Raw genomic sequence first — 12,934 nt, forward strand, 5'->3', positions numbered from 1 at the left:
TGCTTAGAGATGTAGACCTATGGAAACTAATCAAAAAGATTAGCTCTAAAACTGTCAGCTCTAAAACTTCTGTCACCTAAGGTGAAAGATCATTGGATCATTTATGGTAATTACAAGGACTCAAAAGAACAAGTGAAGATGAGTCATATTAAATGCTGTTATTGTTTTGGTGGTTTCAAATCCTGTTGAAGTAAATCCAGTTACTTCAGTAATAATTTCTCAATCATCCCTTGTTAGCCATTGGTCAGCATTCCTAAAATTACTCACGGTATAAAGAAAACGCAAAAATCAAGGCACTGTAATTAACACTCTTCCCCAAATGCATATAATACAGGCCATTCAGAGCGTGCTATCCCAAACTCCTCAGTATTCTACAACATAGAATTAGAAAACTAACATTTATTGATAGATTTAAGGTGTAATACAGGTTTCCAAAAGTGTGGCAGTGAGAATACCAGCATAAAAAAGAGAAACTTGTGCTAAAAAAAACCTGAATTTATCATTGGCAATATTACATAACAATCAAGGCCCTCACATACTAATTAATGATTTTCGCTTTGTCTATATTGCGAACCTCCCATGCATCCAAAAACACAAAACTAAGATTATCAAACTTGGGAAGCAATAAAGTACTCAAGGAATTTTAAAATCATATTATTAGGAAAATTTGGGAGATTTGCAAAATTTATCCTAATCATCCATGTGTACAATCTCATTCTAGTCATTTTTGCAGTGATCATTAGTGAATAAAGAACAGATTTACAAGTTTATATAGCAGGGCATCTGCGTCCAACACAAAATTGTTACAAACTTTAGGCAAATACATGTTTCGTAAGACACTGCTAACACTTAGAGGAATTAGATAAAATTCCGAAACTTGGAAAGCAAATAAAGACAAGACAACTAAGAAGCATTTTCCACCATTTACTCTTGTTATCAAAAATAGTTCAACTCTTCTCGCAAAACAAAAACAAAATAGTACATACTGGACACATACATCACATTTTTCTTCCTATGGCTTTAGCCCACCCCCACCCACCAAAAGAGACAAAAAAAAAAAAAAAACCCAACAACAACAACAAAAACAAGTCTACCTGACCACATTCACAGAAAATGACACCAGGATACACTGCAAAACAGAAGGTGTCATCTGCTCTGTGTCCAAAGGTTTCTTCTCCATGTCTTGTACTAGGTGAGTAACCATCATTGAACATGCTGTGTGCCAAATCAAAACATAACTTCAACATACGTCAGATCTCGGGAGAGATGGTGAACGTAGTAGAAACTGAAAATTTTCCAGCAGTATTTTTCTTTAAATAAGCACTGTCAAAGCAGCAACTCTTCTTTTAAATCATAAGGTCATTTCTTTACAACCTAGTCAGTCCTTGTTTTATTTGGGCTGTGCTCTTTCAAGCAACTGACTAGATTTCCCTTCAACAGAATGTTGTGACTCACTTATCTCCCCCATAAAAATTACAGGGAAGAAGTGCATTTAAACTGAAACATAGTTTGTGCTTTACATGCAAAAGAGTATTCTAAAGAATATCCTCCTAGCTTCAAACCCACCTAAATGCACAGGCTTCATAAAAAGGCATTTTTATTAGGCCTCTATAAAGAAGTCTCCACAACGAATAGCACCCTAAAAAAAAAAAAAAGGAAAGAAAGAAAAAAAGCATATTCAAAATAAAGTCTGTGGCAAACAGAGGAAACGAAAATCACCTTGAAGTGGCCAATGGCAATAGGTATAATGCATAAATCTGAGTAACTTTTGGAGCATTATTCCAAAATTATTTTAAATAAATCCCAATTTCTAAATAAAACATTTAAATATTTTTTTTAAAGTTCTGTCACATATCATAGTCTAAATTCAATTACCTTCAGAAGAGAACTGTTCTTCTCCACTTCATTTATCTGATTAGAGGAACACTGCTCAAAGTGAAGGAAGGATTTGGTTTTTTCCCTAGAAATGAGTCAGACTTAACTAAAAATGGGGATCAACTCAGAAGAGTTTTGTGGCATGAACAGCTAAACATCTGCAGTCTGACAGAATTTCAGTTTGTTCACTTTCAAAAGACAGATTTCTTCAACATTCTAATGAGGGGCAAATTTTCTTTCATAATACTGCTGATTTAAGAACTGCTACATACACCAGTAGCCAATTTTCATGATCAGAAATGGTATTATGTCAGCACAAAGGTTGAGCTGGACACATCAGCTTTTCAACAGGAGAAACATCAATGGCATCTGAAGGTAGCACTGAGTCTCCTGAACAAACTAATGGCTACTTTTTCACAAAATATGAGCACAATCTTTATGGGCTGACTAGATACCACTTCCTTACATTTAATCATAGACTTTGATTATGCACAAAGCATGACCATGAACAGTGAGGTTAATGTTATTTTCCTTGCCAAAGTTCATTTTGTATAAATCAGTTGCATCAGCATTTGTTCTCAAACTATGAGGTTCTGTAAGAACTAAGGACATACAGTTGTAGGGTTACTCCTCCATTATCTGCAAACTATTTCCCCGACACTAACACATATAACTTAGCAATGAAAACACTTGATACAAGTGATCTATGTGCAGGAGCTCCGGCAAGTTAAACCAACAAAACCATAGCTGCCGTACAACTGTAGCTATTTCCCTACCAGAGGTAGGTTTAAGGACCCGCTGACTTAACAGTCGAATCTCATGTCTATAGCTTCCTCCAGACTCTTGTCGTCGTGTGCACTGGCAGCTAAAAACGTTGTCACTGGGGACCCCGTGACGTTGATGACACTGGTGCTGGTGCTGGCATTGCGCACGGCAATGCTAGTCACGTTAATGCCCAAAGTGAGCCTGGTCTGCTCCAAGGCCTTCTCTGGCACAGCAAATGCCTCCAGCTTCTTCTCCCCATTGGCCATATAGGAGTTTTGGCAGCCACGACATATACAATCTAAGCAGGCTTTGCGGTTAGAGTAGCAAGGGCAGCGTTGGCCGCGGCATGTAAGAACACTTGGATTTTGAGTAGCACGCCCACATTTACACCCTTTCTTTTCCTGGGGCTTTTTATACACAGTCTTGGTAGGACTTCCTGGCATAAAATGATGACTAGGAATCTTCTCCTTTACTGTTTTGTCTTTTTTAAGAATACCTGGCTTGGTTTTAGAGTGAGATTTCTTGGATCCATGTTCATGACTCTTTTTCATGCTTTTAGCAGATAAAAGTACAGTTTTGCTGATTTTGGGTGTTGTGCCTCCATTGGGAACAGTTGCTATAGGTTGAAGAGAAATTTTGCTCTCCCGTTTCACTGTCACAGGAGCAGATGCCCCCAGTGTTGGGCCTCGGATAATGGTAGAAATTGGAAGTGGCTGAACTTTCTCACTGTCGCTTTCTGATCTGGATCGTTTTCTATTCAATTTTGCTACCTTCGGAGTTGCTGCTGTACATGATAACCCATGAAGTGCAGGACTGGTGGACATAAAAACATTATGGCTAAGAGACTGGGAAGAAAGCTGCAGGAAAGGTCCATTGGATACAGTGGCTTCCAAGTTGGGCTGCAAATTAGGGCAACAGACTTCTGTGTTTGAAACAGTTTCTAAGCTGCGGAGTACTTCCTCAACACTCAGTAACAGAGAGTCACCAGGTTTTATATCTTCACTGAAACTGCAAATATCAATGCCTGTGGAGCATAAGTCAGTGGCTACCGTGTCACAGACAGGTGGCAAACTGTCAGACAGATCCTCAGTTTTTATGTCAACAGTGTTACATACATCAATTGTATTTGAATGTTCGGGTGAAGGAATATTTATACCAAATCTATCTATTGAAAGCCCATTATAAGTAGGCAAACCATTGATAACAGAACTGCCAATAGCAATGCTGAGGGTGCTTTCAGATACTGGAGATAAACTCGCTTGAGGATCAGTTGTGGGTTCTGAGGTCGAAGGTAAAGGGGAATGTGTCAAACACAAAGTAAAGGATGAATCTGAGGGTTTTTCCGTCTCCTCACAAAACAATGATCCATCATTAAGCAAAGCCAAAATATCAGAAGAACAGTCGACTGCTTCTATTATATCCCGTGCCAATGTAGTCTGTGTTATATATTCACAGAGTTTTTTGTAGCAGTTCACTAGGATGCTTAACTGCTTGTTTTCCTCAAACTGCTCATAGTCTTTGCACCAGCTACATGAAGGCTTCATCATCATTTTCTTGCCTTTACAACTTTTGCAGACATAGTGTTGGCAGGTGGAGTTGGTGGGTGCAATAGGATCTTGTAGCAAATGTCCTAAGAGGGAAAAAGGAGGAAAGCAAAGATTTTAGTAAGATAAATTTATAATTTCATACACTGAAGTTGAGATTAATCTATTAAAGTTAAGATGGATTAAACTCACCAGACCAGATAACAAAACATGTATCTTACAGGAAACAGAAAAACACTCAATAGCTCACTTCACTTCCATGCCATATTCCCCATTCCTTTATCTCAAACAGAATCTTCCTCAGTCTGCGTTTCTCCCCCAGATCAGTATGTTCTGGTCCACTTTCTTATTCTCTTCTCCAAAGGCTAAAAAGAGGTGGTGATCAGTCACTAAAAGCACAAACTAGGCTTAAAACCCTTGGGACCTCAACCTAACCCAACTGTTGGTAATGCCACAACATACTGAGCACAATCATACTGTTTATTTTGTGTTAGACATGGGAAAAAGAACAAGAGAGTGTTAGTCCCTGCCCCCATTAAACATCCTTTGAGGGCATTAATCATTCAGTACAATGGCATCTTCACAGAAGAAAGTACAATTTCAAACCATTTCATTGTATATACCAATCATAAACTAAGAGAAGCCCAAAATATAGTTATGATGGAAAAGAACTATATTCATTTATTTAAAAAAGGAAATATTACTAAATTCTTTTATAGAAAATCAAAATACAATGACAATGAAAAAAATGTTTAAATGTAGTTAAAAAAAAACAGAGTATAATAGTGGGCTCAAATTCTTCTGACAGAATACACAATATCCGTGGTCATGAACCACGAGTATCCAAAGTATAGCAATATAGTATAAAAGTGAAAGTGATCCCCCAACTTGATATAACTCCTGAACTATAAATGATCTATACATATGAATCAAAAAGGGGAAAACAACTAGCTCCCCAAAGAAGCAACTGCTCATTAGTTCCCAATTCAGGACAAATAGTAATTAACTCAAAGCAGCACCTGTTTTCTCATATACATTACATAATTTAAGACGGGGACAGAAAGTACTTCTGGTATAGCTACTGAAATCAGCAAACCCTCTCCCTTAAAAGCAACTATAAACCTGAAAATTTTTGACAAAGAGAGTCATTTTCACAACCAAAGCCATAAAACCATCTGAGAAGCACTTATGTTTGAAAACCTGCTGGATTTCAGGTAAGAACAATGGGAATCTGTGGCGTTCTGCTCCGGGGCTCCCCAGGTTCTCCCCTACCACCCAGCTCTGTCAGTGTTACCCTGTGAGAACCGGAAGCTGCTGTGATGGAAGGGGACTCATTCCATTTAGTACAGAAGACAGTGCATAAACATGGAGGCATTATCACTGCAAGTGACTTGTCAGAAGCTGGCCAGTTGGGGAGGACAAACACCTCAGCTCTTACTACCCTAAGGTTACACAAGCTCAGGTTAGACAGAGAGGCCTCACACAAGATGGCGATTTTCCCCTAAGTTGATCTATAAATTCAATATAATCCCTTTGAGAATCCCAGGTGGCTTTTTCTTTTTTAAGAAATTAACAGAATGATTCCAAAATTCATATGGAATCACAGAGGACCGGGGACAGCCAAAACAATGTTGAAAAAGAACAAAAAAGTTGGAGGACTTACTACTAACTTTACAATCTTCCATAACCATAGTAATCAAGACAGTATGGTAATGGCAAAAGAACAGGTACATAAATCAATGGAACAGAATAGAGAGTCCAGAAAGAAATTTACATTTATGGTCAACTGATCTATTTGACAAGAATGTCCAAATAATTCAATAGGGGAAAAGAGAGTATTTTCAACACACTGTGTGAGACACTTTGATATCCCAATGCCAAAAAATAAACATATACAATATACACAAATATTAACTCAAAGTAGATCATACACACATAGATCTAAGAGCTAAAATTCAGAAGCAAAGCAAAATGCAGGAAAAAACCATGACTTTGGGCTGGGCAGTATTAGATGCGTCATCAAATGCACAAAAGGGGAAGAAAATTGTAAAATGGATATTCACAAAATAAAAAACTTGTGCTTCAAAAGTCACCATTAAGAAAATGAGAAGATAATCCATAGACTGAGAAAAAATATTTGCAAACTGTATATCTGATAAAGGGCTTACAACAAGATACATTAAAAACACTTTATGCAAATCAATAAAAAGACACCTCAATTTAAAAATTGAACAAAAGATTTGAATAAACATTCCACCGAAGAAAATATATAATAAGCACATGAAAATATGCCAGTATAATTAGTTATTAAGGAAAGTGAAACTATGGCATACTGCTACACACCTACCAGTACGGGTAAACTCAAAATGAGGGATAATACCAAGAGTTGGCAAAAATGTGGAGACATCAGAACCCTTCTATATTACTGGTGAGAACAGAAAATGGAAAATCACACTGGGAAACAGTTTGGTAGTTTCTTTAAAAGTTAAACAGGGCTTCCCTGGTGGCGCGGTGGTTAAGAATCCACCTACCAATGCAGGGGACACTGGTTTGAGACCTGGTCCGGGAAGATACCACATGCCGCAGAGCAACTAATCCCGTGAGCCACAACTACTGAAGCCACAACTGAGCCTGGGTGCCACAACTACTGAAGCCTGCACGCCTAGAGCCCGTGCTCCACAACCAGAGAAGCCACCGCAATGAGAAGCCCACGCACCGCAACGAAGAGTAGCCCCCGCTCGCCACAACCAGAGAAAGCCCGTGCGCAGCAACGAAGACCCAGTGCAGCCAAAAATAAATAAATGTATCTTTAAAAAAAGTTAAACATACATTTACCATGCAAACCAGCAACTGTACTCCTAGGAGCCTACTCGAAGACAAATGAAAATATACACCCATATAAAGAGATATTTATGAATATGCATAGCAGCATTATTCATAACAGACAAAAACAATCCAAATGTCCATCAACTAGTGAATAAACAAAACGTAGTATATTCATACAAAAGAATACTGCTCAGCAATTAAAAGAACTATTGGTACATGCCAAATCATGATGAAGTGCAGAAACACTGTGTTAAGTTAAAAGCCAGATGCAAAAGAGTACCTTATTGTATTATCCCATTTATATAAAATGTCTAAAAATGACAGAAAAGCAGAAAAAGTGATTGCCTAGGTCTGGGGGCAAGAGCAGGGGTTAATTGTATATGGGCACAATGGAACTTTTGGGGGTGATTAAAATGTTCTAACATCATATCGTGGTGATGCTTGTACAACTCTAAAAATAAATAAATAAAAACGCCTTCAGACAAGGCCCCAGTAGTTACAGAGCCCAACCTTCTCTCTACCCAATACAGGAATCCCTTAAAGTACCCTTGACTTAATCTGAGGAAAGCTGTAGGGGATATTAATACATACACAGAGATGTGTACACGCTTAAAAGGATAAACCGTAAGATTAAAAAGAAATAAGTTATCTACTGGGAAGGAGAGACTGAACAAAGTGAAAAGGGACAACACTACACTATTCTGGGTTTAATCTGTTTGGTAGCATTTAACTTTTAAACCATGTAAATATTTTACATAATTATACAACAAAACTAAAAAATTTAAAGGAAATTCCTACAAATCAAAAGTAAAATGTACCAAAACTGTAATTTCTTATCAAATTGATGGTATAACTATTTAGTTAACTACTTCAAATGACTTTAAAACAGAAAATCAACTCTAACCTTACATCCTTGTTTTGTTTTCAAAAATTACATTTTTTGGTGGTAGTGTTGATAGTTATTATAAAGTGTTAGTGTCTAATTGTAGGATAAAGTAAATGCTGATGTCCTTGAGAATCTAGATTTTTTTTTTAAGTAGGAGAAAGGAAGTCATAAGATGTGAAAAGTAAAAAATCCTGTAGTCCTGAATTTCAATTGGATTTATCAGTATGAACTCATGTTTTCATCTTAAAAGTACATATTTCCGAGCACTCACTATACACTGAAAAGGCGTGGAAACAGGGACCAACCCCAGTGGCAATGAACTCAGATGACCATGTTGAAAAACAATTTCTTGTTCAAAGGAATCAGAGATTCTTGGACAAATGGCTGATTCTAGATCTGTGGCATAAGTTAGACGAGATGAGTTTTGATTACCTTCTTATGCCGGAAAGCAAGGAAACTATCAAAGATCCGGATAACATTAAAGGGACTCAGGAGCAAACCTAAGAGGTTTCCAGTGACCAAAGATGAGAAAATCTGAGCATGCATAAATGCAATGTAATATAAAGCACATCTAAAATGTTCAAATCTCTAGAGTTCATTTTAAAAAAGGAAAGAAAATCAGATGCTAGTGAACCAGCTCATTAGTTTGAAAACTGGTAAATAAAGAGCAAGAAGCAAGTGTTTATTCTGATTTACCTTACCTATATATAAGGTAAACCACCAAATAACCAAATCACAGATGAGAAGTTTCTCTTTATGGGAATAATGTAACTAATAAATGAAGAATGACATAATGTGAATGTCATCATTTTATAAGCCCTAATGATTTGCAAACTGTACAAGCTAAGCGATAAGTAAGGATTACCTCTTCTGGCCTTCATTCCATCACTGATGTTCTTTTCACCAGTCATGTCAATCAAAACCTCCCGGGAGGTACCAAACACCTTTAAAGGACTTACACCCTCCACACCTTTGTACTCTTCTATGAAATTTTAGATTATGCCTAATACTAAGAACTGAAAATAGGCTAGAAAACACAAAAACTATCACTTATTGATTCATAATTCCACCACCACTGAGTTCCTAAGAACTTCCACTATGTGGCCTCATATTACCTACTGGATTGCCCAACCATTCCTCAACACAAATATTTGAAATTTTAATCTATCATTAAAGATGCCTATAGGCAAACTTGTTTTATGCACTCAGCTAAGTATCCTAACCCTCAAAAGCTTCCCAGAGGGTTCTCTTTACACCTCACAACAAAGGCAGCTCCAGTGATACAGAACAAAGAAAAAGTTCAGAGGCTTCTTTGAGCTGGGGTAAACGTGTCAGCCATATAGTTACTACATGTCCCTAAGGAAACTCCTCCCTGCAAAATTAAGAAATGTCAGATAACACTTTTAAAATTGTAAATATACATCTTATACTATAAAGTAAAATGGACGGGCAATCTTAGTCAAGCGGAAGTGCATCACTTACTGGCAGACTGTACTACAAAAACTGGGTAGTATTTGGGGAAAGGTTTAATTTGCTTTAGCTTACATCATGTTCTCTATAGTTTCACACTCAAGTACAAAAAGACTTGCTCAAAACACATCTCCAGATCTTAAAACTTTATAGTTCATGACAAAAAGTTTTCCCACTCTACTGCCTTGAATCTTTAATCTGCAATATATCACAGGAATTATCTTCCTTTACATAATATTAATACAAGTTGTCTTGTAACTAAATGAATTTGATATTATGTGCCCTGTTTAAATAATACTAAATGATGCTATACTGACCCTAAAAATACTAAAGACTAAATTTCATTTTTACTCTTCACTTTAACAGAAGTTACTAATTCCTTTTTTATTCTCCCTCTCCTTCACTTTTCCCATCCCCAAATCACCCAATTATAATTTGAGACTAAAATTTCGTTTTAGATTACCACAACAGTCATTCTGGGAATTTCTGGGAATACATAACTATTGGCAAGAAATTTGCTAAGATATTTAATATCAGATTTTTTTAATGCTCTTAATTTGGTGAAACTTTTTGTTATAGTAGTTTCACGAAGTCAGAAAGTAGTATAATTAATCTTCATATACCTACGTATACCAGATTCAATAATTATCTAGATTACGCCACATCTGCTTCATCCACCCATCTTTTGTTCTTAACTATTTCAAAGCAAATCCCAGCAAACCTCTAAGTACAACAGTATATATCACTACAAAGTACATTTTCTTATGTAATCGCAATGCCATTATCACACCTAACAAAATCAATTATTTAAATAAATTTTAAACCAAATTTAGGTTTAACTTAAGGGGAAAAAATCTTAAAGCCCTAGAAAAGGGCTTTAATTCTGGCATCAAAAAAAACATTTCAGGGCCTCCCTGGTGGCGCAGTGGTTGAGAGTCCGCCTGCCAATGCAGGGGATACGGGTTCGTGCCCCGGTCTGGGAGGATCCCATATGCCGCGGAGCAGCTGGGCCCGTGAGCCATGGCCGCTGGGCCTGTGCGTCCGGAGCCTGTGCTCCGCAACGGGAGAGGCCACAACAGTGAGAGGCCCGCGTACAGCAAAAAAAAAAAAAAAAAAAAAAAAAAAACATTTCAAAAGTTATATTCTTCTCAGTAAACATACTTTTTAGCCATAAAACGTTCCTTCTATTAAACAGATTTAACATAGACATTCAAATCACTACTTTACAGTATGAATAGACCAAAGGTAGCACTTGGACTGGTTGCCACGCCCTTTATCCTTACCCCTGAGAAGAATCACTGACAGCATCAAGAATTACACAGCAGCCGAAGTTTGAAAGAGAAACCCACAGCACCAAAATAAATGAGCAAACTATAAGTAGGCCTCAAACAGCTTGCCCCTTTCTCCATACAAGGGATAGGCACAACTCCTTAGGATAAGCAAACAAAGATATGATTAGTCTTGGCAAACTCTTATAAATACGTAACTGATTCCAACTTCGAACAAAGCCACTGGTAATTCATTCACTTCAGAATACCATTGGTAAAAGTGGACCATACTATAAATGTTATGCTGACATGCAGACTACCAAGTAAATTATGCCTTAACTGCTTCTGAAACAAGATCTTTTATTCTCCTTTTTACAGTGATGGTGTTTAACTCCACTAATATCCTGACCAGATGACTGGGGGAAATTAAGTTTAAGAAGTGCGGAGAGAGGACACAAGAAAAAATAAAACCAATAATGGCTAAAATGCTCAGCAAAACTTAGTGAATGACTAAAAAACGATCTTGTGAACACTGGACCTGGCAATAATAATGATCATAAAATAAAACCTACAAAAGCTACAATAGGTTAAAATCGGACAGGGAAAAATTAGATGTGAACAACAACAGAGAGACTACAAAATCAATTCCTCATTCTAAAGCTTACATGGAAAAGAAATGATCCCAATGGAAATATAATTTCAGTAAAATGGAAACTGAAAAAGGTGGAAAATGGTTTAAGGAATTAAACTATCTCAATGGCTTAATTTTGTCATTTGACCAAAAAAAAGCATTATATAATTCTAACAGGCACAAAAAGAGCACTTATCAGAATCAAAACATTCTGTATTTACCACCACTCCTTGTCCAGAATTCCTTCTCCTGGTAATGCTTCTATTACAGCAACAAGGAATGCCTAATCAAAAACCTCAGATAATGCGAGTAATTTTATATAAGCCTTATTTGTTGTTGATGAGATGACACTTCAGTATCAGGGAAAATTATCCAAGTCTCATATAAACAAATCCTGACGCCACTATCAGAAAGCAAAAAATGCACAGAGGCAGGACACGGTTAATAATTAAAACCATCATACCATTTCTCCAAGAAGCATTCTTGGAAACTAGAGTATTAAACAGTCAAGGAATTCACAAAAAGAAATAAATCTTATGATACTTAGATATATGGTATATGTGGGAAAGTATCTGGAAAGAGGGGAAAAAATCAGTATAGAACTCCACAACTGTGAAATACGTGGTATCCTACAAAAGAGAGAAAGCAGTTTTCTGCTTTTACTGATAATGTAAGCAACATGAAACAGAAGGGATATCATAAAAGATACATTCCTACATACTAACTCAATAAAATATGCTTTCCATCACAGCTTAAATATGCTTCCCAGGGCTTCCCTGGTGGCGCAGTGGTTGAGAGTCCGCCTGCCGATGCAGGGGACGCGGGTTCGTGCCCCGGTCCGGGAGGATCCCACATGCCGCGGAGCGGCTGGGCCCGTGAGCCATGGCCGCTGAGCCTGCGCGTCCGGAGCCTGTGCTCCTCAACGGGAGAGGCCGCAGCAGTGAGAGGCCCGCGTACCGCAAAAAAAAAAAAAAAAAAATTGCTTCCCAACAAATGGACCCACATCAAAACTGATTAGCAAAATTAAAGGTTACCAGATACTTATATTAAAGCTCTAAGGCAAAAGGAGGAAAAGAATAAAAATGAAAAATTTCACTTGCTAAAATAGAATAATTATATTCAATGAGATTTTCTTTTTTTTCTTTTTTTTTTTTTTTTTCGGTACGTGGGCCTCTCACTGTTGTGGCCTCTCCCGTTGCGGAGCACAGGCTCCAGACTCGCAGGCTCAGCAGCCATGGCTCACGGGCCTAGCCGCTCCGCGGCATATGGGATCTTCCTGGACCGGGGCACGAACCCGTGTCCCCTGCATCGGCAGGCGGACTCTCAACCACTGCGCCACCAGGGAAGCCCTCAATGAGATTTTCTTAAAATCATTACTAAAGGAACTTTAAAAAAAATAGTACTAACTGTTTATCTTAAAACACTCAAAAAGTAGAATTCTTAAATAAGAAGTTTCTAGGTTCATGTATGTTACTGATTCTAAAGCCGATTTCCTCAGCAATCACTACTGAATAAGATAACGTACTTTTCATCAGCCATTCCTTTCCAAATGGCCTAAATAAGTGTATTGACCACCTAAATACAGACAGTCATACAGACAGAAAGAAATACAGAAAAAGAAGAGGGAGGGGGAAAAAAAAGCTTTATTAGCAGCAAAAAGAATTTTGTT

The 12,934-nt window shown here is 37.5% G+C and overlaps 1 protein-coding gene across 2 annotated transcripts in view; it reads right to left on the reverse strand.

Moving 5' to 3' along the window:
* Positions 1 to 904: 904 nt before the first annotated feature.
* Positions 905 to 12,934, reverse strand: part of MSL2 (MSL complex subunit 2) — a gene marked incomplete at its 5' end in the record, with an annotated part of 38,199 nt that continues 26,169 nt past the window's right edge. The window contains 2 exons of one of the 2 annotated variants that reach the window (XM_082626027.1): positions 905 to 4,270; positions 4,377 to 4,616. In XM_082626027.1, the coding sequence (XP_082482153.1) occupies positions 2,679 to 4,190 (1,512 nt within the window). In that variant the 3' untranslated portion in view covers positions 905 to 2,678. Of the gene's footprint in view, positions 4,271 to 4,376; positions 4,617 to 12,934 lie in introns of those variants that run through there. The other variant, XM_082626028.1, reaches the window with a different exon arrangement.

The sequence above is a fragment of the Mesoplodon mirus genome, assembly GCF_964341445.2.
Source record: "Mesoplodon mirus genome assembly, chromosome: 6".
Taxonomy (NCBI): Eukaryota; Metazoa; Chordata; class Mammalia; order Artiodactyla; family Ziphiidae; genus Mesoplodon; species Mesoplodon mirus.